Genomic DNA, 27,601 nt, shown 5'->3' with positions numbered 1-27,601 from the left:
CATCATAATTGCTGGCTTGTGGAATGTTTTCCCCACTAGACTGTGAACTTCTGGAGGTTTCTGTCCATTTCATCCACAATTGGATCTCCAGTGCCCAGCATAGGGCCTGACCCAGAGTGGGTGCTTAGTCACTACTGTGCATGGAGCTGCTGAGAGAACTTTAACTTCAGGATCATTTGGACCTGAGATGGGGAGAGGGAAAGAGAGAGCAGCAGGAGGGTGAGGACAAAGTCAACTCCTGCTTCCTTCCACCCTTCTGGATTTCTAGGCCAATAAAACCGCTTGGGTCCTGTATCCGTTCTTCATGGCCACAGTAATGCTGTGTAACAAACAGCCACACCATGATGATAGGGTTTGTTGCTTGCAGGCCTGGCGTGGTTGGTTAGGTGCCTCTGCTGGCCTTGACTGGGCTGACTCACATGTCTGGGGATCAACTGACCGGCTGAAGGTGGATCTAGAATGGCCTCAGCTGGAACGACAGAGACAACTTGGGGCTACACTATGTAGTTTTCATCCTCCCCCCAAACTTGACCTGGGCATGTACTTCTCATGGCTATGGCGGAAGACAGAAGTGTAAACCCAAGGTCTGGCTGGTTAGCTCACTTGGGAGAGCATGGTGCTGGTAACCCCAAGGTCAAGGGTGCGGATCCCTGTACTGGCTTGCCACCAAAAAAAAAGTATAAGCCCAATTATACAGCACTTTTTCTTTCTGTTTTTTTTTTTTCTTTTATTGTGGTAAAATACATATAAAATTTACCATCTTAACCACTTCATTTTTAAGTATACAGTTCAGTGGTATGAAATACATTCATAATGTTGTGTGACCGTTACTGCTTTCCCATCCCATAACTCTTTTCATCTTGTGAAACTGAAACTCTGTATTCATTGAACAAAATCTCCCCACTCCCCCCACCCTCCATGCTCCCAGCTCCTAGCAAACCACCATTCTACTTTGACTCTACGATTTTTGGTGACTTCACATAAGTGGAATCTTACAGTATCTGTCCTTTTGTGTCTGGCTTATTTCACTTAGCATAATGTCCTCAAGGTTCACCATGTTGTAGCACGTGTCAGCATTTCATTCCTTTTTAAGGCTTTTAAGGCTGAGTAATATTCCACTGTATGTATGTAGCACATTTTTTTAATCCATTCATCTGTTGATGGACATTTGGTGCTTCCACCTTTTAGCTATTGTTAGTAGTACTGCTATGAACAAATACCTCTTTGAGACTCCGCTTTCAATTCTTTGGGGTATCTATCCGGAAGTGGAATTGCTGCATCATATGGTAGTTCTATTTTTAATTTTTTGAGGAACCACTACACTGCTTTCCATAGAGGCTGCAACTTTTTACATTCCTACAATGGTGCACAAGGGTTCCTTGCCAACATTTGTAATTTTTTGTTTTATTGGTAGTAGCCATCATAATGGGTATGAGGTGGTATTTCACTATAGTTTTGATTTTCATTTCTCTAGTGATTATGCACAAGCACTTTTTAAGCCTCTGCTTGCATCATGTTTGCTAACATCCCATTGGCCAAAGCAAGCCACATAGTTGAGCCCAGAGTAAGAGTGGGATGGCACTGCAGAGATATGGTGGGAGTGTGGACAGTGGGTGGGGTGTGGTGGGACATCGTGGCATGCAATTTATCATGAGTTCATTAATGTCATTGACTGGCCAAGGATCTCGACACAGCAGAAGCTCTATGTGTTGTCCCATCTTAAAAACCTGCACTTGATTTTTCAAAATCCTAATGCAGAGGGACTCTCCAAAAAGGGAGGTTATTCAGAGATCAAGAAAGGTAGTAATGGCCTGATCTTGCCTTGTGTAGGACTGGAGGCTGTCATCGGAGAAGTTCACGGGAACGTTTCTCTGCACTGTGGCAACATCTCGGGACCAAGGGGCCTGGTGACCTGGTACCGGAATGACTCGGAGCCTGTCTTCCTCCTCTCCTCCAATTCCAGCCTTCTGCCAGCTGAGCCTCGCTTCTCTCTAGTGAACACCAGCTCTCTGCACATTGAGGCGCTGAGCCTGCAGGATGAGGGGAACTATACCTGCCAGGAGATCCTGAACGTGACTCAGTGGTTCCAAGTGTGGCTACAAGTGGCCAGTAAGTGGGATTGGTGGGGATAGGGGCTGGAGAGGCACTCAGAGCCTTGGACAGGAGGAGGCCATGGTCAGGGGCATGGACTTTGGCATCAGGTGGCCTGGATTTCATTCTGGGTTCTGCCACTTGCAAGCTGAGTGACCCCTCACACCTATATTTCCTCACTTGTAAGTGGGGATAAAAAGAATTCTTGCCTCATAGAATTGCTATGACGAATAGACACCAGTTTATAAAGTACTTTAAATGGGCCCTGGCATAGTAGCTAGCTTTTATTTTTAGCTTGTTGTTAATATCATCCCTGCTGTGAATATCATTTTATTGTATAACAGAGTCACAGTACAACATAATCGAGTCAGACTGCCTGAATTGCAATCCTAAGGCTATCGTTTAGTTCTGTGTCACCTTGAGTAAGTAGCTTAATGTCTCTGAGCTTTGGTTTTCCTCATTTGTTAATTAGGGATAATACATAGCAGGCCTTGTCAGGCGTAGTGAGTGCTCTTATGCTGTAGTACTAAGCACAGGGCTCAGCATGAGCCACTGTTACTACTGCATTTTCCTAAAACAGTCTACTGTATAACGTATGCTGATATACATGCATGAATTTAGAGCAGGAGTTTGCAAACTGCAGCCCGTGAGCCATACCCAGCTTGCTGCCTGTTCTTGTATATCCTGCAAGCTATAAATATTGTTTGCATTTTTAAATGGTTGAAAAAAATCAGAAGAAATATTTGTGACATGTGAAAATTATATGGAATTCAAACTTCAGTGTCTGTAAATAAGGTTTTATTGGAATATAGCCACACTTGTTTATTTACATATTATCAAAGAGGTAAGTGTCTGTGACACAGATTGTATGGCCTGCAAAGCCTAAAGTATTTGCTCCCTGGCCTTTTACAGAGAAAGTGTGCTGGTTGCTGGTTTAGAGGGACATCAGTGTTCTATATCCATAGTGTGTACTTTAATAAAAATACCTGTGGGATCACTTCACTGTGCTGTATCTAAGTTTCCTCATCTGGAAAATATTTACCCATTCCTTTCTTCAATATATGTTTATTGAGAGCCTGATGCCAGGCAGTGTTCTAGGTACTAGGCCACAGGCGTGAACAAGACAGACAAGGTCCCTGGCCTCCTAGAGCTGACAGCCTAGTGGGGGAAGCCAGACAAGAAACAAGAAAACAAACCAGTATCAGGCAATGTCAGAGTGACATGTGGTGCAGAGGATCAAGATGGTGTGTCGTGGGAGATCAGAGAGGAGCTTTTGGAGGTAGTGACGTTTAAGCTGAATGGTACGTAGAAACCAGTGGTGCGAAGATAAGAGGAGAGAGCGCTCCAGGCTAAACAAGCGCTAGTGAAAGATGGGTTGAGTGTGGCACAATCGCAGATGGGGCAAAGGCCAGCATGGCAGGAACCCAGTGTGTGAGAGGGTAGGCCTGTGAGATGGGGGGGGGGTCAGACCTTGGGGGGTCCGGTGGGACTGGGGTTATGGGTTGAATTATGTTCCCCTAAAAGATGTATTGAAGTCCTAACCTCTGGTACCTATGAATGTGACCTTATTTGAAAATAGGGTCTTTGCAGATATAATCAGGTTAAGATGAGGTCATTAGGGTAACAAATCCGATTTGACTGGCATCCTATGAGAAGAGGAAAAGGCCATATGATGGCGGAGACATGTGAAGAACGTCATGTAATGACAGAGGCAGAGTTTGGAGGGATGCAGCTGTGAACCAAGGAAAGCCAAGGGTTGACGGCTGTCTCCAAAAGCTAAGAAAAGACAGGGAAGGATGCTTCCCTAGAGCCTTGGAGGGAGCCTGACCCTGCTGACACCTTGATTTCAGACTTCTGGCCACCAGAACTGTGAGAGAATACGTTACTATTGTTGCAAGCCATGCAGTTCGTGGTGTTTTGTTAAGGCAGCACTAGGAAACGAATTCCCCTATTCAGGAGCTGGGATTTTATTCTGGGTGCAGGAGAAACTCCTGGAACTTCAAGCCGGGGTGCGGCATCATTTGTCTTACACTGGAGAATGTATGTGTTATCTCACGAAGAGCTGATAAAATAGAAACAGGGAAGGCAATTGGAGGTACAAGATGTTCATGACCAGAACTAGGGGGGTGGCAGAGGCCTTGATGAAATGCACAGGTTCAGTAAATATTTTGGAAGTAGACCAGCAGGACTTGGTGGTGGATGGGAGACGAATGAAAGAAAGGTCTCAAGGACACTTCTAGATTTCTGGATGGTCTCTAAGGTTTCCGCCAGTTCTCAGAGTTTATAGAATCTGTAAGCGCGGTGTTTCTATGTTGGGAGAAGCCATAGATGAATTCCTGAATGGCCAGGAATGAATGTGGTTGTATCAAAAAATGTCACCCATCTTGGCTCAGCTGTGTGGTTCCCACTGTGAGATCATGGGCAAGTGCTGGCTGGTTTGCCTCACTCCAAGTGCCCGACAGTGCGTAGTAATTCCTTCATGTCAGTTTCATCAATAAATATCTTCTCTTTTGACCACAGAGGAGTAATGTGGCATTACAACATTTTGTTTTTTTATCATCACTCTCTCCAGTTTATGACACTGATTAATCATTGGCTAAGTTTACCAGAGGATGGATTAGTTTCATGACTGCCCTGTAGGGAGATAACTGCAAGGCCCTGTTACAATGAAAGTTGAACTTACGCTTTAAAAAATGTCACTAAACTCAAATGGCACTATGTACTCTCTCAAGGGAAGTCCTCTGGGTGTCTGAATTACCATCATGTGATTGTAGTGTGGAAATACATGTGGTCCCTGGCTAGAGTAGGACTTCTTGGTAAAAATGGGACACGGACGCCCTTTGGTTCACATGCCTCTGACTCTCACTCCAGGAGGGCCCTGGAAAAACACCAGACCCTTCAGAGAGCCCCTTCCTGCTGCTCAGACAGTGGCTGACAGGAAGGGCCTGGTATCCCTGACTGGAACTTGGCCCTCGTTTTTGCATAGATTTGGGAATATGGATTAGGTTGGATGCAACCACTATTTCTGGGCGGGCAGTGGTATTGCTGAGAGGCTGAGAGCACATCTTCTGAGGTCCAGCAGCCTGGGTTCATATCCTGGTCCTGCTGGCTGTTGTCTTTGTGACTTTGGGGAAGTTCCGTGACCTCCGCCGACTTTAATTTTATCATCTGTGAAATCAGGGTTCAGGGTGGAACCTAGTCACAGATTTGTGGCATGCGTCAATGAAATGAACTTGCATAGCCTTCAGCATATAGTACAGTACTCCCCCTTTACCCACGGTTTCATTTTCCACAGTTTGAGTTACACATGGTCAGCATTGTCCAAAAATATTAAATGGATCACTCCAGAAATAAACAATTCATAAGTTTTAAATTGCTGGCTGTTCTGAGTATCATGATGAAATCTTATGCCATCCTGCTCCAACACACCCAGGATGTGAATCGTCCCTTTGTCCAGTGTGTCCACGCTGTAGACACCACATGCCCATTAGTCACTTAGTAGTTGTGTTGGTTATCAGATCCACTGTCATGGTATCATGGTATGGTGTTCAAGTCACCCTGATTTTACTTCATAATGGTCTCACAGCTCAAGAGTAGTGATGCTGGTATATTGTTACAATTGTTCTATATTATTATTAGTTATTGCTAATTTCTTACTGTGCTTAATTTATAAATTAAACTTTAAAATAGGTATGGTATGTATAGGAAAAAACAGTACATATGAGGGTACTTCAAAAAATTTGTGGAAAAATTGTATTATCTTTTAATTATACTTTTCCACAAACTTTTCGAAGTGCCCTCTGTAGGGTTGAATACTATCTGCAGTTTCAGGCATCCACTGAGGGTCTTGGAACATATCCTCCAAGGATAAGGGGAACTACTTACCATTTGCCCTTGGTCCATGTTAACTCAATCAATTGATTAAGCTGGTGGCAGGATTCCTGTGGGAAAATTCATCTCAAGTTCCCAGCAATAAATTTATATCTGTGCCTTTCAAACAAAGCTTGTTGTGGGTCAGGGACTCTGTGTGCTCAGATCTTTGCTTTTCCTGTCTTTTCACTGACATGGTTGATAATTTTGTTACATGTTCTCCTCTAAAGGAGAAAAGTTTGCAAACATTCTAACATGGCCTTGGAACCTTGCAAAACATCCAAGATGTTACAAGTTGTTATCTGTAAGTGACTCTGAATGTGTGAACGGAAAGAGAAGAAACACGAAGCTTTCTGTATGAGAGCAGGTGAGTTTCTCCCTCCTTACCACCTGGACCTCTGCTTATCGATCAGTGCACATTTGGTGCCTCTGCCTTCTAGGGAGTCGGGTGTTCCTTAGGCTTGGGGGGATTTAACCTGCCTTGCCTGGCATGGGCACCTGCAATGCGATTTTGCTAATCAACCCACAAGAAAAGAGTGCATTTAAAGGTGGAGTTGAAGAGTCTGGCCATCAAGATTGAGACTCTGCTCCTCTTCGTTCACAAATCCCCTGGTCAAGTTCAGGGCCGTTGTGGCTGTTTATTTCATCAATTTACCCATCCTCTCCCGCCTCCAGATTGGAATGGGTATGAGATTAGAGCATCTGTGTGTTTACCTGCAGGAAAGCTGGAGAGATGGGGAATGTAGCACAGATCTTACCACATCCTGGTAGACTTTGCGCTTTTTGCCAAGATACCGTCTCTCGTGCATTGGGGTCCTGAGTGATCAAGCTAAAGATCAGCCCATGAAAGACCTCAGTTAGATTTCATGATACACGGTGCCAGGCTCACCCTGTGTCTGTTCTTCTCAGGCCAAGCAAGTGTTTAGGGACCATTTGAATGGGTTGGCACATGGGTAGTGAGGAAGCTGGTTTGTATCAGCCTTCAAGAGCCCCTTGGGATTCAGTTGGGGTTTGGGGGATGGGGCGTGCTCCTGTCTAGCCATTGATGTGGCTGTCACTCTGAACTTCTAAGAAAGGGAGTCTCAGGAAAGATCCCTGTCCCCTGACTAATGTATCCATTCGCAGAGCCTTGTTCTGTGTTGACGGTAGTGCACTGTGCCTCCTCACAACGTAGGACTGAGGGGAAGGGAATGTTGGGCACACCTGGGAAAAATTGTTGGCCCCTGTAAGAAGGTGGGGTGATTCTTGCCCAAGGATTGATTAGTTTGGGTCTTGTCAAGCTTATCTGAAGCAGAGATGGGTGCTTATAAGAGAATGAAGACCTCTGGGGTTGGGCTTTTTTGTATGGTTGACTGATTGACAGTCACTAGGGAGATCAGGAGCCTATGGGGTTGTCACTTTTGCCCATAAAAGAGATATTGAGGGCTGGCCGGTTTTCTCATTTGGTTAGACTGTGGTATTATAACACCAAGGTCAAGGGTTTGGATCCCCAAACCAACCAGCTGCCAAAAAAAAACAAAAACAAAAAAACGTGATATCGAAACAGTGTAAGTTTTCTCAAGGATTTTATCCTATTGTAGAACTACAGGTATGTCCACTGATAAGCAGAGACTACATGGTACATTCTTCAGGCATTGCAAGTAAAAATGCTGACTGAAAAGTAAATGCCTGAAGGTAACCTTTCCTGTTGATGAGAAACCCAAGATACTCAGATGTAAATGAACCCATAGCGACCCTTGGCTGGCCAACCAACAGTTATGGTGGGGAGGGAGAGGAGTGAGTTCTGACCTCAAGAACGACAGCAGTGATAGATTGTTCTAGAACAGGATCCAGCAAACTTTTTCTGCAGAGGACCAGATAGTAAATATTTTAGGCTATATGAGCCAATAGGCAAAATCAAGGATATTATATAATTATTTATATAGTTATAGACAAAACAAATTTCCCTATTTTTCTGACAAGATTCAAAATACAATGAGTACATTTTTTCACAGTACAGGTCTACTAATGTAAAGAATGGAATTCTTTTTTGAGGGGGATAATATTTCATTTAGTTGGGATTCAAAGGTAGTATTTTCTCTCATCAGATGGATTGAAAATGTTCGTCAGTAAAAACATTCTTAGCTCATGGGCCATATGAAAACAATCAATCTACAAGTATACAGCTGATATTAATATCAGATAACATTTACTGAATAATGACCAGGCTAAGTGCTCTGCTTGTATTATCTCACTGGATCCTTCTATAACCCTGTGATCTAAGTTGTTAGTGTTTTTTCACTTTATAGGAAGGACAGCAAAGAGAATGAGAGGATGGCACTTGCCCAAGGTTGTCATCCTATGAGTGGCAGTGGGATTTACTCCCGGGTCTGTATGAATTCAGGGTATAGGCTTGTAACCGCTGGGCTCAGGCACCCGTGTGAGAAGGAGTCAGGAACTGACACTGACAATGACCAAGGCCTTGATGAGATGCTGAGCCTTTGTAACCACCCCCATTTTTATTTCTTTGCCTTTTCATTTTTGTTTCCTCCATTTGTCTGTCTCTCTGATTGCAACCATCACCCCATAAGCAAAAAGGGCTGGTGGTTTCTATTTAGGAATATCAGGGGGGTCGAGAGAGGGGTGGGAGGGAAGGAAATGGGCACCTCCTCCTTTGTAGTAAGCTAGGGTAGAGGAAGAATCCCAGGGAATCAAGAAGGTGGTGTCAGCTTTAATCAAGAAATCAGACCCAACCCAAAAGGGTATAGATCGGCCATGACCTTTGAACACTGAGCAATTCAGGAGGCCCTTTTGGTTCTTTTATCTGATTTTTTTTTAAAAATCCTTCTACCTGCTTCTATTTTATCTGCTTTCTGTAACCAACCCCATTCCTTGCTTAGAATTGTGCTGGTGAAAAGCCCCTTCCACCTGGTTTCTGGGGGTCCACACTATCCATGCCAGGCCACTGGGGCCCCCAGACTACAATTTGGAACAACCCGCAGGCTTGTCTGATCTAACGCACTACTTTACCTGGCCTGGGCATTGGCCACCAGTCCCTAATAGGTCCCCTGTGCTTAATTGGCTGCATGTCAGCTGTGGGCACACCCAGGACCTGCTGGTTCATGTATTTAACAAACTAGCCAGCAACAGTGATTGGGACATTTCAGCACCTCCCAAATCACAGGATAATTTTTCCCCCAGACCGTTGGTGGGAGGTGACATGATTCCAGCAGATTCCTGCAACTATTAGGAGCCAGTCCTACCTTGACAAGAGTATTGTCAAGAATATTGTCCTTAGAAACCCGTAATTTCCATAGTTATACGGTGACCTCAAGTGTTAGGTGAAGTAGATACTGTGCTTTAAGGGGCTCTATCTGGGAAAGACTTTTCCTCCCACAAATAATTTTTTTCTCTGGCCTATTCTGTTTAAAATTCTACAGCCATAGGTATATTCCTTTGGTGAGTGGGAATAAAACACAAGCTTGCACTTTTTCCTCTTTTGTTGCACAACAACAACACAGAAGACCTGTGACCAAGTGTGTGGGGATTTCTCCCCACCAGCAAGCAAGCAGTTCTGCAGCAGGCACCAGCTGGGTGTCTTCCAATTCAATTCCGACGCTGTCTACCTGGAGATAGTGTCAGATCACACAGGTTGACAGCTCATTGCCCCAAGACTGTCCCCACTGTAGACACCAGTTTCAAGTCCCAGCCTCTGGAATTTCTTACTGACCGGCTTCAAGTCGGGATTCCCACAACCCCCTCTTTGGGTTTGATTAGTTTGTTACAGCAGCTCACAGAACTCAGGGAAATAAATACTTACATTTACCAGTTTCTTATAAAGGATATTACAAAGGATACAGATGAGGAGATGCATGGGGCAAGGTATATGGGAGGGATGTGGAGCTTCCATGCCCTCCCCAGGCACCACCCTCCAGAAAACTCCACATGTTAAGCTATCTGGAAGCTCCCTGAACCCTGTGTTCTTGGGTTTTTATGGAAGCTTCATTATGTAGGCATGACTGAAGCGTGGACAACCAGGTAGAAATGTGATTAGACAAAAAGGGTGTGATCTAACAGTAGCAGACTGGGGGTGGGGAACCCACAAGGCCTGTCTGTTCAGATTCTTCTTGGCCTCTGTGCAGCATTCCTTCCTCCAGGGTATGGGGCAGGGTCTCTCCTGAAGTGGGGGTCTCATGACTTACAGTCAGCTAAGGTAGGTCAGAGAATTTCTTTATGGCCAGCTCCAAGACAGAAAGGCCAGGAAAATTCGAGTCCTGCCTTGGGGAGCCAGGAACTGTGGACAAAACTCAATATATACATATCATAATATCACATTGGGCTAAGCATTGCCCTTCCTGGAGCCTTGTTTTTAAAAGAGGAAGTCTCTGGAGAGGTAGCACACTAACTTACTTTAGCTATGATCAGCTGTTAGTTATATTCTTTAAAAATTTTTTAAATCAACAAATAATAATTGTACGTGTTCATGGGAGAGAGATATTCTTTTTATCAAAGGGGATGTGCCTCTTAGGTGCACTGGGTACCAGCAGTGAGGAGGGTATTTCAAGGACAAGAAAGAAGGTCAGAAATGAGAGCAGAGCCAAGATGAGGCCTAGCAGTTTATCAAATACTTCCAACATGCCAGGCGCTTCTCCAAGTGCTCCTCAGGACTAACTCATTTAATTGTCACCATAGCACCATGACGTGGGTACTGTCATCACCCCATTTTACAGATGAGGAAATGGGGGCTAAGAGAGGGTGATTTGTCCCAAGTCACACAGCTAGTTAGTGAAGTCCACAGTTAGGACTGACACCTTGGTTTCTTGGTTTTCAATGTGATATTGTGCTGGGGGTCCCCAAGACCAACCCCAGGTTTGATCATTCTCGAGGAGGACTCACAGGATTCAGCATATAGTATGACCCATTACAGTGAAACGTTGCAAAGCAAAATCAGCAAAGGGAAAATGTACACAGGATGAAGTCCAAGGGAAACCAGGCACAAGCTTCCTATCCTAATGAATTCACACAGGACATGCTGAAATCTTCCAGTGACAAGTTGTGACAACACATGTCAAATACCTACCAGGGAAACTCATCAGACTCAGTGCCTAAGGTTTTTTATTGGGGGCTGGTCTTGCAGATGCCCTCTGCTTAGCGCATACCACAATACAGACCCCCAGAAGGAAAGCCAGGTATTCAGTGAAAACCACATTGGCTGTACAGACAGTTTAGCACAGAGAGCCACTCTTGCCAGTTCTGGGATTTGTGGAAACCCTGCTAAAATCCAAGTTCTCAGTCTCCAGCCAAGGGCCAACCTCACAAGCATGTGTTAATTCTTTTCTGCACAGATAGCTTTCTACTCCACAGTGTTTTGAAAAAGCAGTCTACACTTTTCCCCTTCTGTGAGGATTCATCCCCCCAGCAAATCTTATATAATCGCCCAGGGTTAAATAAGAGAATGTAGCAGGTCACTTAGCACAGCATTTGTCACATGTTAAGTATTCAATAGATGTGATCCTCCTTATTGGCTGCTTCCTGATCATTTCTGTGTCTATTAGAGCTGTCAGGAGCTCAAATGAACTCTTAAGTAATTAATTCTTTTCCCATTTTCCCTGTCATTCCCAGGTGGCCCCTATCAGATTGAGGTCAACATCTCTGCCACTGGCACGCTCCCCAATGGTACCCTGTACACAGCCAAGGGCTCCCAGGTGGACTTTAGATGTAGCAGCAGCTCCTGGCCCCCACCCATGGTTGAGTGGTGGTTCCGGGCCTCAGATTCCAGCCCCGAGCCCTTTGGAAACAACCTGACGGTCAGCTGCTTCACGCTGTTACTGATGTCGCAGAACCTCCAAGGGAACTACACCTGTTTGGCCATGAACATGCTCAGCGGGAGGCATCGAAAGGTGACCACCGAGCTCCTGGTCTACTGTGCGTAAGAAGTGCTCCCCTGCCCCACTTCTTCACCTTAACCCTTTATGAACTGTGTGTTTGTGCCTCTTCCTTCTGTCTGTAATGGCATGCCTGCTGCATGGGTCCTGACATGTTTCTGTGGCTCCTTTGATACACATGTACACACCCAGGGGCCCCTTCTAGATGCTTGTTTGCTAACCAGGGGCATGGGAGAGTTCCTATAAGCCAGAGATAAACTAATGCTGAGCCTCATGCATTCTTATTTTTTTTTTAATTGAGGTGAAAGTACGTATCATTAACCATTTTAAAAGGTACAATTCAGTGGCATTAAGTACATCCACAGTGTTGTGCAATCATCACCTCTGTCTGGTTCCAAAACATTTTTATTACTCCAAATGGAAACCCCATACCCATCCCCTCTCCTCCCCACCCTGACAATCACCAGTCTGCTTTTGGTCAATTCATGAGAATGGATCACACAATCTTTTGTGTCTGGCTTCTTTCACTTAGCATGATGTCTTTGACTTTCAGCCATGTTGCAGCAAGTATCAGCACTTCATTCCTTTTAATGGTTGCATAATAGTCCATAGCATGGACATACCACTCTTTATCCATTTATCCTTCCTCATTCGCCCATTCTTTTCCTGAACCCAGTGAGGCTGTCAGCAGCACCTGGGCCCTCTAGCACTGCTATGAACCAGCTGTCCACGAGTCTTTATTCTGAGGGTCGGGGAACGCCAATCAAACACTCCTGTACACAAATATCTTGAATGAAAACCACTGTAGAAATGCAGAGAGTACTCAAAATCCGTGCTCATGGAGGGGAGCATCAGAACAACAAGTTAGTAGGCAGAATAAGGACACATTAATTCATTTGTGTGTTATTCTGAGCCTTTATAAGTCCCTATATTCTCTGTCATAAATGACATTTATTGTATATAAAGTCCTATATTCTTGTTGTAGGAAATAGAGATGAATATAAAGAAGAAAGTAATCACTTATACTCCAACCATTATCTTTGTATATTTCCAGTAATTTTCTTTTGTAGATTTTTACATATCCACCCGTCCGTATAAGATCCAGATGAATCTCTATTTATATGTATTACATAATATATATAAAAATATATGACAATACATATACACATTATACATGAAAATATATATATGTAAGCTATTAATGCACGTGGAGTATAATAGATTTACAGGTTTATAATCTGTTAAATTTGTGTGTGTGTGTTTAGTACTATATGTGTATGGTTGTTTTGGAACAAAATACAAGGAGGTATTTTTCGGGGTGTGGGGGGAATTTGTTGCCTCCATCTGTAACTTCCAGTCCTCCACATGCCCCCAGCCAGAGGCAACCTCTGTTAGTCTAGGGAGCAGCACTGTCCTGTAGAACTTTCTGTGATGATGGAAATGTTCTGTTCTGTGTTCTAACACAACAGCTACGTATCACATGTGATTACCAAGCACTTGAACTGTGGGTAGTATGATGGAGGAACTGAATTTAACTTTATGTAATTTAATTGACTTAAATTTAAATAGCAACATGTGTCTAATGAGAAATGCAAAGATGAATGAAGCCCATGTCCTCAAAGATTTGACACCCAGCAGGGGAAACCTGACAGTTGTTAGGCACTAATTTGTGCTAGGAGCTATTTTAAGGTATACTAACGGGGGTTTCTCTGAGACCCTGGTTCTGTGGTCCTTAGAGCTCACCCAATGGCTAGGTTAGAGTGTGTGATTAAGCCCACGTTCTCTTCTGGTGTTTTGCAGCCCCCCCTCCATCAGCCCCTCAGTGCTGGGCTGAGATGTCATCAGGATTGTTGATGTTGCAGCTCACCTGTCGCTGGGATGGGGGATACCCTGACCCTAATTTCCTGTGGACAGAAGAGCCAGGAGGTGTGATCGTGGGAAAGTCAAAGCTGGGCGTGGAAATTCTGAACCAGTCCCAGCTGTCGGATGGCAAGAAGTTCAAGTGTGTTGGGAACCACATCGTGGGGCCAGTGTCGGGAGCTAGCTGCGTGGTACAGATTAGTGAGTCCGGCTTGCCTCGTCCTTGGGTTGGGGTTCACCTGCCTTTCTTTCTTCTGGGAGAATCATTTGGAAGTAGTTCTGGGGAAAAAATCCCAGGGTGTCCGAATGAACTGAATTCCTTCCCTTTCTTCCTTTCTTTTGCTTTATATTTCCTTCCTTTCAAACTTTAAAGATGCTTAGCCAAGCTTCTTGATTTTAGTCCAAGATGTTTATCACTTGACAAATACTAATTGAGCACTTGCTGTGTGCCCGGTACAGTTTCTAAGATACCCAAGGTTCATACATTAGTTATCTCTTGTTATGTAACAAATTACCCCCAAACTTAGTGGTTTAAAATGACATAACCATTTATTACGATGTGTTTTCTTTTTTGTTTGTTTTTAACTTTTTTCTTTAGGTTTATTTTTGGTGGCTGGCTGGTAAGGAGATACAAACCCTTGACCTTGGTGTTACAAGGCTGCAGTTCAACCAGCTGAGCTAACCAGCTAGCCTATTATGATTTCTTTGAGTCAGGAATTCAGGCAGGGCACAGTAGAGATTGTCTTGGCTTCACAATGTCTGGGGTCTCAGCTGGAAGACATGAAGTTTGAGGGGCTGAAATCATTGGAAAGATCTACTTCCAAGGTGCTCACTCACGTGTCTGACAAGTTGTTTTCTCTGCATGTGGGACTCTCTGTGGGGGGCTGCTTGAGTGTCCTCCCAACATGGTGCCTGGCTTCCCCCAAAGCAAGTGATCTAAGAGGCACCGAGCCATGCAGAAGCTATCCTTTTTATGACCTAGCCTCAGGAATTACGTAGTATCCTTTCTGTCACATTCTATTTATTAGAAATGAGTCACTTAAGTCCAGCCCACATTCAAGGGGAGTGGGGAGAATTAGGCTCTACTTTTTGAAAGGAGGAGTGTCAGAATTTCTGAGCATATTTTTAAAAATACAACCATTCCTCTTTCACAGAGCAGAAATCCTGGGTGGGATGGGGGTGGAAGGAAGACAGAACGTACAAAGACAAGTAAGACAGGTTCAGATAGGGGTAATAATTATGAGGAGAATAAAACAGTACGTATAAAAAAGAGTCCTTTATAAGAAGAAGGCCACTTTTCCGAGAGTGGCAGGGAGTTCTCCTTGAGGCAGTCACATTTTGAACTGAGACCTGAAGGGTGGGAAGGAGCTGGCAGGTGAAGATCTGTGGGCTGGGGATTCCTGAGAGGGAATAACAGGCACAGAGGCGCTGAGGTGCAAACAAACTGGGGCATTTGAGGAACCGAGAGAGAGAAGTCCAGTGTGGCCAGGGCGTCACGTGGAAAGTACCGATGAGACTAGGTGGATGTTGTGGGTTCAGTAGATGTAATCAAGATAAGATAAGGTCATACTGGATTAAGGCGGACCTTAATCCAATGACTGGTGTCTTTGCAAGAAGAAAGAAATTTGGACTCAGACACTCAGGGAGACGGCCACATGAGGCAGAGGTTGGAGTGATGCATCTGCAGCCCAAGGTCCCTCAGAGCCCTTGCTTTTGTCCCCTTAGCATCCATGGCCTCCCTTGGGCTTCCTTTGGGCCTCCTTCCATACCGAATCCAGCCAGGTACTGTGAAAGAATACAGAGTCCTTGTCTTTAAAGTACTCCAAACTTGATTGGAGATATTCCACAAACAGTAAATGGGGAAATGGCAATATCGCAGTACTAATAACAGTCAATACTTACTGAGTGCAAACTGTGTGCACAGTGCCCTACTAAGTGTTGCAGACACAGTGTCTTGTTTAATTCTCACAACCGCCTTATGGGCTGTGTGCTCATATTATCCCCCTGTATTAGATCCACAGGACTGCTGTGACAAAGTGCCACGAACTGGGTGGCTTAAAACATTTACTCTCTCATGGTGCCGGCGGCTGGAAGTTTGAAAACAAGGCCTCGGCAGGGCTGTGCTTCCTCTGAAGACTCTAGGGCAGGACCCTTTCTTGCCTCTTCCAGTTTCTGGTAGCCCCAGGCATTCCTTGGCTTGTGGCAGCATCACTCCAATCTCTGCTTCTGTCTTCACAGAATGTCTCTGCTTCATGGTCTTCTCTTCTTTGGGGGTCTCTCTGTCCTCTCTTCTTATAAGGGCACCAGTCATTGGATTTAGAGCCCACCCTGAGTCCAGGATGATTTCATCTCAAGATCTTTAACTAATTAGATTTGCATAGACCGTATAGTCAAATAAGGTCACATTATGAGGTTCTGGTGGGCATGAATTTTGGGGGCACACTATTCAACCCACCATAATCTGTTTTATGGATGGTGAAGGAGGCAACGGACTTCCCAGACTCACGCAACTGGAGGTGGTACACACGTTCAGACTGGTGTACTATCAGAGACCTCCCAAGTGCGTGAGGGACAGTAGGTTCCAGGGAGTGAATAAATGATGGATTGATGCTGAGAGAGGGTTTTGTGTTAGTTTTATCCTCCACCCTTCCATTGTATTTGCAGGTTTTGCCTAAATCCTCATTTCTGTGGCCCGTGAAAATTGAATCTAAATAGGTGTTCAGCATTAAGAAATTAGTCTGCAGAAGAGAGCTGAGCAGAAGATTTGCTAATTCCAGAAATATGGAAACAGGAATTTAGAACCTTCCCCACCCTGATATTGTCCACTTATCCCATCTTCCTTCCTGGGTCCTCCAGACCAGCATTTCCGAAACTTTGATGTGCGTATATGGTCACCTGGGGAGGTGGTTAAAATGCACATTCTGACTCTAGGTCTGGGGTGGGGGGGCCGAGACTGCATTTCTAACTGGCTCCCAGGAGGTGCGGATGCTGCAGGTCCAGGGACTGTACTTTGAGTAACAAGGCCATTAGGGGTGTTTCTGGATCATTTCACTGGAGAGGATTAGTAAGACGTTGAAAGGTAATGTTAATGTCTCCCTCAGGGAATGCGCAGTACGGTAGTCCCCAGCGTGATGAAAAATGATGCTTTGGGGGGTGCCTGCTGCCGAAATCTCTCCTTAAATGGTTTGTAGGTCTCTACACTGAAGAGACCACCCGAACTTAGGATAAGCTGCAGCACTGGCCAGGCCAAATGTGAAAGCCCCGTATGTCGTCTGTCTCTTGCAACTCTCTGAGGTTCCCCACCTCTTCCCTAGCCACTCACCCCATCCTTGCACAGAGCATCACCTTAAGCTGAACCCCCACTGGCTAAATGTGGGGACTCAGCTTTCTGAGGGGTAAATGCTCTGCTTGACAAAGCATATTCTTGTGTACAACCTTTGTTTGGGGGGTGGGGGCAGAGTCACCAGAGGGATTGTTTGTTTTGCTTCTAATAAATTAGGATGAGGGGGCCACTTCTGAAACTTTAGTTTGGGGGCCTCAAAATATAAACATGCTGATGAGGCTTGTCACTGCTGCTGGCTTTGTGGCCCCAAAGGAAATCCAGGTTAACTGCAGATAGCGGAAGGTGTGATTTAGCAACATGGAGGGAAGCTGATGTTTGCCCTGAGAATGGGAGCTCACATGTGGGTTTTCCAAACAGCCCAGTTTTGGGGGATCCTCTTTTGTTGCTCTGACCTACAGCGAGAGGCTTCTAGGCTATTCCAGCCCCCTGTGTTCCTTCCTTCCTTCCTTCTTCTTTCCCCCTTCCCTCGACTCCCTAGATTCTCCTTGGAAACAACTGCCAAGGGAAAGTAGTTTCCCTCTCCCAGGCAGGAACCCAGAGTGCCACTGTTTGTCCTTCAGATGCTGAAAGTATGGACCTTATAAATCCCCCAGGATGAATTTGCTACCCTTTCCAGGGGGGTGCATTTTGAGAAAAGGCTTCTTGTGCAAAGAAAACAAATAGATCGCCATCATAGCCCTAACGGCTCACCGCATCCTGCTGAGATCAGACCCCAAGGTCACAGGGATGCCATGTTCTAAGTCCTGCTGAAATCAGACCCCAAGGTCACGGGGATGCCATGTTCTAAGTATTCTAGGACAGACCTGTGGTAGGCAGAATAATGCCCCCCAAAGATGTCCATGTCCTAATCTCCAGAATCTGTTAATATGTGACCTTACATGGCAAAGGGGACTTTGCTAATGGGATTAAGTTAAGGGTTTTGCGATGGGAAGCTTATCCTGGATTATCCAGCTGGGCCCAATATAATCACAAGGGTCCTTATAAAAGGGAGGCAGGAGATCAGAGTCAGTAGGGGATATGAGCACAGAAGCAAGAGGTTGGAGTGATGTGAGGAAGGGGCCGTGAGCCAAGGAAGGCAGCAGGCTTCTAGAGCTGAGAGAGCAAGGAAACAGATCATCCCCCAGATTCTCCAGAAGGAACCAGCGCCAACATCTTGATTTTAGTCCTGTAAAATCACTTCAGACTTCTGACATTCAGAACTGTAAGAGAATAAGTTTGTTTTGAGCTGCTGAGTTTGTAGCCATTTGTGTCATCAGCAATGGGAAGCAACTACTGCTGCCCTGTCGTCCACTTGAATATCCTTGTCAGACTGTGTGCCCATTTTTATATGATCAATTATTACACATAGAAGCCTATAGCATAGACATAAAGAATGTGGACTACAGAAGACTGCTTGGGTTCCAATATTACACAGAGTAACCAACTTATCCTGGTTTGCCTAGAACTTTCCTGGTTTTACCACTGAAAACCTCACATCCTGGGAACTCTTTCAGCCCAGGGCAGACTGGGACAGTTGGTCGCTCTGAATCCTAGCTGCATCTCTAATTTAGTTGTGTGACTTTGAGCAAGTTACTTAACTTTCTCTGTGCCTCAGTTGCCTCATCTGTAAAATGGGAATAATAGCAGGGTTGTTGTAAGAATAACTTTGGTTAATATGTGTAATAGTGCCTAGCCCATAGTAAAATGCTCAATAAATGTTAGCTTTTATTATTATGTAAGACCAGGTGTGGTGCAGAAATTCCTGGAGTTGCTTCATTAAGAAGGAAATAATATTCTTCAAGATCTCAGGCCATGGCTTAAGTTTCCTTAAACACTGGTCTCTCTTTGCCTTCTTCCAATCACCAGGGAGCCCCTTCCTTATCTCTGAGCCCATGAAAACTTGCTTCGTGGGGGGCAATGTGACATTCAGCTGCCAAGTGTCTGGAGCCTACCCTCCTGCCAAGATCCTGTGGCTGAGGAACCTCACCCAGCCCGAGGTGGTCATCCAACCCAACAGCCACTATGTCATTACCCAGAATGGACAGAGCTCCACCCTCACCATCCGCAACTGCTCCCAGGACCTGGATGAGGGCTACTATGTCTGCCGGGCTGAGAACCCTGTAGGGGTGAGAGAGGTGGACATCTGGCTCAGTGTGAAAGGTGAGTGTTGGACGTGGTCCCAAAGGAGGAGGCTTGAGAGCTTCAGGGCACCTGGCACCAGCATGGGGACAGCCCTGTGCCTCCATACATGTAGGTCACTGCCAAGTGGGAGAAGGCATATCTGCTTGCCTGTGGCTTGACAAGGAGGCTGAGAAAAATGATTATCCAACCCTAAAATCTCTAACATTTGCATAGGGTGCAAAAATTAGAGTATACTATCTATAACACACCAAAGAATATATATACATAATATATATATATATAAAGTGTTTTATATATTATGTGTTTTTTATACATATAATATGTTACATATTTTACATGTTTATATATATTATTTATTATATGTGAGTTGTGAAGCATAATAACAAAATGAACACCCAAGAAACTACCATCCCACTTAAGATATATAGCAGTGCCAACACTGATGAAGTTACCTGTAGGCAGCAGGACCAGATTTAGGAAAAAACAATAAAACCAAAAAAACAGGATGCCCACTTAAATTTGAATTTCAGAAAGACAAAGAATACTTTTTTTTTAAGCATAAGTATATCCCAAATATTGTACTTATACTAGAAAATTGCTTGTTTATCTGGAATCCAGATTTCACTGGGCATACTGTGTTTTATTTGGCAACCCTATCTGTAGGCCCCTTCCTTGTCTCATCCTGGGTCACCCACAAAAGGTAACTACTATTCTGAATTTCTTGTTTCATTTAAAAAAGATTTTACTACATAGGTATATATTTCTAAATAATATATTATTTATTTTTATTTGTTTTTAAGTTTTAAAGAGTGGTTGCTGTGGCTACATACTGTATAATTCCAACTATATGACATTTTGGAGGAGACAAAACTATGGAGAAAGTAAAAAGATCAGTGGTTGCCAGGGGTTGGGGGTAGAGAGGGTTGCATTGGCAGACATGGAGGATTTGGGGGCAGTGAAAATACTCCGTATGGTATTATAATAGATATGTGTCATCGTACATTTGTCCAAACCCATAGAGCATATGACATCAAGAGCAAACCCTATTGGACTCTGGGTGATAATGATGTGTCAGTGTAGGTTCATCAACTGTAACAAATGTACTCTCTGATGGGGATGTTGATGATGGAGAAGGTTGTGCGTGGGGGCAGAGGATATATGGGAACTACGTACTTTGTGGTCAATTTTTCTGTGAACCTAAAGCTCCTCTAAAAAAAAAAAAGGTTGTTCATACACACGTAGTCTATTGTAACTTGCTTTTTTCACTCCACAATTTGTTTCTAGGATTTATTCATGCCGATAGGTGTAATTGTACTTGATACCTCTTCACCGCTGTATAATTTTTCATTGTGTCACTATTCCACAACTAAGTTATTTATTTTCCTGCCGATGGACATTTGCGTTGTTTCTAATTTTTATTGTTATGATAAACAGTGTTGCTATGTACATCTTTGATATAGTTCTTTGTGTACATGTTCACCAGGTCCCCAGGCAAATATTTCTCTAAGATCTGTACAAGGAGTAGAAATGAAGGGTTATAGGGAATGTGCATTTTTGTCTTTATTAGGTCATATCAAATTATTTTCCAAAGTGGTTGTATCTGTTTCCATTCCCACCAGCAGAATCTAGTCTACCTTCTGTATCCATGGGTTCCACATCCATGGATTCAGCAAACCATGGATTGAAAATATTCCACAAAGTCCCATAAAGCAAAACTTGAGCTTGCTCTGTGCCCACTACTACGTTCAATCCACACAAATGAAGTGATGCGTAGGTATTGTATTGGGTATTATAAGTAATCTGGAGATGATTTAAAGTATATGGGAAGATGTGCATAGGTTACATGCAAATATTATGCCATTTTATATAAGGGACTTGAGCATCCTTGGATTTTGGTATCCACAAGGGGTCCTGGAACCAATCACTCATGGATACCAAGGGACAACTGTATATGAGTATTGAGTTGTTCCCCATTTTCATCAGCAGGCTTTGTAATTTTTGCCCTTTAGTTGGTGTAAAATGGAATCTCACTGTGGTTCTAATGTGAACTCTTTATCACAGCACTGATAGCTCACACTCATACTTACCATGGCCTTTTAAATAGTCTTGACATCTGGTAGACACAGATTTTAACTTTCCATTCTTCTTTTGCATGACGTGCTTCAGATGATCCCCACAAACTCTGAGGTTCTAGAGATGAGATATTTATCTTGCATTACAGAGAGATCGTATGCTTTGCCTAAGGTCATGAAACTGAACAAGAACTGGACCCAGGCAGAGGAAGGGAAGTGTTGCCCTCCTACTTGCACATGAATCAAATGGGAGAGTCAACAGTTTAATTTATCTTTACAGAACCTTTAAACATCGGGGGAATTGTGGGAACCCTTGTGAGCCTCCTTCTGCTGGGATTGGCCATTATCTCTGGACTTATATTATATTACAGCCCTGTGTTCTGCTGGAAAGGTAAGGGCTTCTTAGGTCCCTTTGCTTCTCTTTCAGCTTCTTGAAAAGATGTGGGTGGGGGAAGGAGGGCCCTGTACACCCCCCTGAAGTCCCATTCTATAGGCTTCTTTATTTGGTCAAGTTGTACAATAATGAGGCACCTCAGTATCACCCCTAACCACCCTATCACCACTCATTTGGGTCAGTTTTCTCATTTGCTCATCTTTTGTAAATATTAGATCGATTAAAAACTTTTATGAGGCTGAAGTGGATGTTATTAGATATTAATTTTTTTCTTTCCTCCCTTTAGTAGGAAACACTTTCAGGTGAGTGTTCCCAAGACTCAAATCAAAAACCCATTTCCAGATCTGTCTTCACTGCTATTTTGTTTCCTTTCATAAGAAGAATATTACCAACTACCATTGAGGACCTAACATGTGCCAGACACTGGGTTAGGGCGCCTTCATCAGGTATTATTCTAAACCCTTTCATAACCTCTTCAGTGGGGTGGTAGCATCTCCATTTTCCAGACAAGCAGATGGAGGCTCAGTAAAGTAAAGTAATTTCTGCAAGCTCATCCAGGAAGTAAACAGCAGTGCCCTCCTTCAGACCCAGGTCTCGTTGATTCCAAAGTCCGTGCTCTTTTACAATGCCAAACCTCAGGGCTGGGCACATTTCAGGTGTATCATCAAGACATAAAGACAATGTGTACATACTGAGCCCAGTCACTCATGCATTTGTTTTATTTAATTGTCTCAACAGAACTAAAAGGAGGAATAAGTCATCATCTTACAGAATGTTTTGGAAGTCTAGTCTGAGCATGCCCAGAAGCGCCTCCCAAAGGGAAGCCCCAGTTGGAGCAACATAATCAAATGGAACTAGTGTATTTCATTTCCTAAGAAGTTTCTGGGTGGGAGCAGAGAACTCCTCTCTGCGATCCTATGGAAAAATAGTTCCTTTTTACCCATTCATAACGATGGGATACTATTTTTCTGGGACATCTTTCATGGGAAAACATTTCCTTTACTGGCTCGTATTTGAGGGCCATTCTTCCAGTAAGTCTGCCATTCCCCAGGCTTATTTCTCACAGGAGGCAGCAGCATGGCATAGTGGGAAAAGGCTTTGGAATCAGTGGACCATTGCACTTATGCAGTTATGCCATTTCCAAATCTTATGCTCATGGGAAATTCCAGTCCCTCTTTGAGCCTTAGTTTCCTCACCTGCTTCACAGAGCGGGGACTGTGAGGATGAAATGAGAAAGTAACACTAGGACTGAAATGAAAGTATCCTAGGACTGTGACTGGCCCATGGCACATGTTCTTCCTTCCATAAGAAATATACAGGGCTGGCCAGTTAGCTCAGTTCGTTAGGTGCTGTGTTCTAACACCAAGTTCAAGGGTTCAGATCCCTGTACCAGTCAGCAGAGCAATTAAATGTGGCATGGACTTCAAATGCAGTCGTAGTTCTGGGCTTCAAGGACAGGGAATTAACTAATGAGGAGTGGGAGGAGAGATTTCAGGAAGTAGAGCAGGAATAAGGGCATTTCAGGAAAGGTACAGAGTATTTGTAAATGTGCTGTGAAGGGAACTGAAATGGTAGATGCCTGGGACAATGTTCATATGTATGATAACGCCCAAGAAGCAGGGAAGGAATAATAAAACACTCCCAGCACAAGGTATGCTTGTCTGTAGCAATCTGCAGCAGCACGTCTTTGTGAAGTTACAACCATACAATCGTCTCATGACTTAACTAAGCTGAATGCGTGAAGAATTTTCCATAGTATTAAAGGGGTTGCAAAGAATTAGTGTTTCCTATTCAGTGAGGGCTGAAGTTGGGAAAAACAAGATCTCTTGTTGATTATTTTTCCCCTTTTGGAAATTAGGAGACGAGACATGGATGATATCATGGTTTTGGTGGATTCAGAAGAAGAGGAGGAGGAGGAAGATGCTGCAGAGGAGGAGGAGGAAGAAGGAGAAAATGAGAGAGAGGAGTTGCCAAAAGAAATACACAAGCATGGCCACATTCACAAAGTGACCGCACTGGTAAATGGGAACTTGGAACAGATGAGAAATGGACTCCAGGATCTACAAGGTAAGCTCTTTTTCCTTAAAAACACTCTTGTCTGCTCTTGAGCTTCTCAATAGGAAATCTCCAAGCGGTGAGTGAGTTTGGTTTTTTTAAAGGCTGGGGAAGAGGTTTAGCTGAAATTTAGTGTAGAACCTGGGAATCTACTGCTAACTGTCAACACAAAAATTAAATTGATAAACGTTTATTAAGGGCCCACTGTGGGAGGGGCACAATATTGGCATTATTGGGGAATAGAAAAGAAAGACCAATAGTGTCTTCATGCAGAGAGCTTTGCAAGACCAGTTACGGTGATCAGACTAAAACACATGGGCAAAATTGAAATGGAAGCAAGTGCTTTGACAGAGCAGTAGTAGGGGGACTGTCACAAGCAGGGATTTGATTAATTACCTGATAGATGATACATTAAAAAATTACAGTACCTCAGAGAAAGACGAGAGGCTAGAGAGGTGCATTGGTCAGGAAAAGCTTTACAGAAGAGGTGAGATATGAGGCAAGTCTTTACGGACAGTTGAGTTTGAATAAGCAGAAAGGAAAGAGGGCATTCCAGGTGGTGACAGTGGCCTAAGCCTAGAACAGGAAGGGTGGCAAGTGTCAAGCTGTCTAAAGGGTTTTGAATGAATAGAACAGGTGAAAAGGGAATACACACCCTGCTTCTCCTTCATGAAATCCAATTCCGTGACTCACCAGGAAAGGACTAGAAATGAGAGATGATTGAAAACTGATGGTGGAAATAGAAACTCTATTGAGATCACTCAGAGTCGGGTCTATTCTCCCTCCTGTACAGATGACAGCAGTGAGCAGCAAAGTGACATCATTCAAGAAGAAGACAGGCCGGTTTGAAGAGGAGGATCGTCTGTCGTCTCGCCTCATCCTGAGAGCTGTGTTGAAGATGAGCTCTTCATTCAGCTTTGGCTTGACTTGTGCCCCTGCCCAGGGCTTGCCTTAGCAACATTTGGTCTCTTAGCAAACAAGAAAAATAGACCTACACATCTTTCCTTCCATTTTGTCTAAAAAAGAAGGGGAGGGGGGTTGAAGTAAGTTTTCTCAACAATGTTAAAAAGCTTTGGGAAGGAACGGTGTGTGGAAAAGCGGCATTTGGCATCCGAGGTGCCACTTTTGCTGTGACTCCTGGCTTTATCCAGGTTGAGTTACTGTGACAAGACACTGACTTGGAGGGAACAGAGGTGGGGGGCGCACTTGGTCTCCGTGCCCTTTGCCCCTATTAAAGGTTTATAACCAGCTTGCCCCAGCACAAAAGGGAATACTGTGGGGTGATAGGGAAATTTCCTTTATCACTGCCCATGTGAGCTGGTGACTGAGGAACTAGGAAATTGTCAGGTCCCTGGAAAAGGTGAGGTTTTAGCTGCCAGTGCAAGACAGGGGAAGGCAGTTTCTTCCAGGCTTTGGAGTCAGAAACACTGGGGCTTGGGAGTCAGAAACACTTCCTTGTTTCATGGGCTTGGGCATGTTGCTTTACCTCTCCCTGGGCCTCAATTTTCTCATCTGTAAAATAGGTGAAATCACACCTACTTTCTGGGCTTGGGGTGAGGATTAAACGAGGTAATTTGGGACATAAAAGTGCCTAAGAGGTGCTCAATGGATGTTAGTTATCTTCTTTGGCTTCCCTACCGGAAGAAAAAATGTTAACTGTAAGTTAGGAGCTGCTGCCTATCTCTTTCATTCTTCTTTATAAAACGGTTTCAGACGAGGATATTATCAGGGAACTTCTGATGATTTTTGTTTCCCTGGAGATAATAATGCTTTTCAAAAGAGGTAGGGGTCAATAAGAGAAAGTGCCTTTCATTATAACCTCACATTTTACAGAACGTCGTATTTATATAAAAGCCTTCCAGGTGACACACTATTAGCTTTCAGACTACCCCATCCTTCATTTCTCCTGTTGCTTTGAAGGAGGGCAGGAGAAACATTTCATAATGGAGTATCAGGTGATAAGAACTCCTCGGGCAAACCAGTTCATCAGGCCTCAGTTTTTCTATCTCAGAAATGGGAAAACTTGTTTTCTTCCTACTTTTTTTTGGCAGCTGGCCAGCCAGGATGGCAATTGAACCCTGGATCTTGGAGTTGTCAGCACCACTCTCTAACCCACTGAACTATTCAGCCAGCCCTCTTATCTACTTCTTAAGGATATTGAGGATACACTAATAAATAACACTAAGTGTCAAATGAAAATAACATGACGAGTTTAGGCTGCTGATGCTTCCGGTAGGTCCTTGTACAGTTTTGAAATTTTTTCTGATTTCATCCAATGTCTTAAATGTCAGGGGCCTTATAAGGGTGCAGTGGATGCATGCTAAACATGAAAATCTGACCTGAATTTGCACTCTTTAATGTTGCATATCTTGCTGTAATGGGCAAGATGTAGGGGGGAAAGGAGACTTTTCCCTTCTCCAATACTAGGGCTTGGGATCCTCAGATGAGAAGCTGGTTATCTGAAATAATCCTGCAGGTATGGTTGGGGAAGGTCTTTTTTCTTGGATGAAGGGACTAATGTGAGCAAATCACTAGAAGGGTGTCCCTTCTTCAGCTCAGGACACCGGGGGGCTCAGGAGCTGGCTGTAGTTTCCTCCCCTCGCTGTGAATTGCAGTTCTGCTTGGCTAGCTCTTTTGCTGCATGGCACCTCATGTACTTAACCACTCTCAACAGTGTAAATTAAGTTAGTGTCTTTTCAGAATGGGATACTCAGATTGCTTCTAAAGTCACTGAAAGCTAAGCTAGTCTCTCCTTTAGAGTCTTCGTGATGACTAAATTCCAGAATTTAAGAACTCAGAGGCAACCAGATTAAAAAAAAAAAAAAAAAAAAAACTGGGGAAAAAATAAATCTCTACCTGGGAACAGAGAATGTCTTGCAAGATCACTGGGATGTTTTCCACAACTTCCTCTTCTCTTGCACGCACACTTGATGACAGGAAATATTTGGAGGGTTTTCCACTAGCAAATGGGAGCTTCAAGCTCTTGGTGCCAAACACTATAAACCTTTACCAGTTGAGATGTGACTCTGTCACTCATATCTGAGCCCTGAGTGCACATTAATATGCTGGGCCAGTTAAGAGCCCTGGTACTGGAGGCCTTCATGTTTCAAGGATTTTAAGGAATTAGAGCTTCTTTTCTTTAATATGATCAATGTCCAATTCCATAAGCATGTTGACAGTGTGTTACAGATTTTGTGTGGCAAAGTATAAGTTGTTACATCGTGCTTAAAAAAAAATCTTATCTGCATGTATTGTTAACTCAGAAACCATGAGATCTACTTACCAGAACCAGGAAGATAATCACTTCAGAGCTATTACAACCACTATTTCTTTTTCACAAAACCTGGTAGACACTGGGGAGGGGGCTTTGCAATCCTGTGGCTTTGATCTTAGTTCCAATTATCACAAGCACACACAGGCCCTATAATTGCAGCAGGAAAATGCACAATGGAAAATTTCCATAACCCATGGCACTGAGACTGGGAAAAATCATCCTTGCAGGGTAAAATTTATTATGATGCAATGAGTGCCAACTAGTATTTCTCACCATGGGGCTGGCCAGGAACTGCAAAAAAAAAAGCAGATCCTTATGCATTATTTACATTTTAATATTTGGTGGGGGGAGGTTGGGAGAAATTAGTTCTGAGGTTATAACATGGGGTTTGTTTTTTTTTAAGATTATGGAATAAAGTTATTTTTCAATAAATGCTTTTGTGATCTTGATTTAGACCTGGTTGGTAAATGGAAAGGTTTGGAAAAACGATTTAAAAAAAATTTTTTTTTAACTTAATTTCCTAATATTGGTGATAATACTGTCCCATTTTATTCATTTCTGTGACTTGTACATACTAAAATGAATACATAAAAATGTGGACCTGAAGACACCACGGATCAGGGGAACTTGGGAGACCAAAAATGGAGACTGGAGAGA

General features: G+C 43.7%; 1 protein-coding gene across 1 annotated transcript in view; it reads left to right on the top strand.

Annotated features, from left to right (window-relative positions):
- The window catches only part of VSIG10 (V-set and immunoglobulin domain containing 10), a 31,590-nt gene extending 4,214 nt beyond the window's left edge, over positions 1 to 27,376 (top strand). The window contains exons 2-9 of the mRNA XM_063087255.1: positions 1,831 to 2,109; positions 11,563 to 11,865; positions 13,626 to 13,886; positions 18,874 to 19,167; positions 21,502 to 21,612; positions 21,902 to 21,917; positions 23,474 to 23,682; positions 24,464 to 27,376. Of these exons, the coding sequence (XP_062943325.1) occupies positions 1,831 to 2,109; positions 11,563 to 11,865; positions 13,626 to 13,886; positions 18,874 to 19,167; positions 21,502 to 21,612; positions 21,902 to 21,917; positions 23,474 to 23,682; positions 24,464 to 24,519 (1,529 nt within the window). The 3' untranslated portion in view covers positions 24,520 to 27,376. The remainder of the gene's footprint in view (positions 1 to 1,830; positions 2,110 to 11,562; positions 11,866 to 13,625; positions 13,887 to 18,873; positions 19,168 to 21,501; positions 21,613 to 21,901; positions 21,918 to 23,473; positions 23,683 to 24,463) is intronic.
- Positions 27,377 to 27,601: the final 225 nt, after the last annotated feature.

The sequence above is a fragment of the Cynocephalus volans genome, chromosome 2 (assembly GCF_027409185.1).
Source record: "Cynocephalus volans isolate mCynVol1 chromosome 2, mCynVol1.pri, whole genome shotgun sequence".
In the NCBI taxonomy this organism is placed as follows: Eukaryota; Metazoa; Chordata; class Mammalia; order Dermoptera; family Cynocephalidae; genus Cynocephalus; species Cynocephalus volans.
Note: the sequence above shows the minus strand (reverse complement) of the source record. Positions and strands in the feature narration are given on the sequence as shown.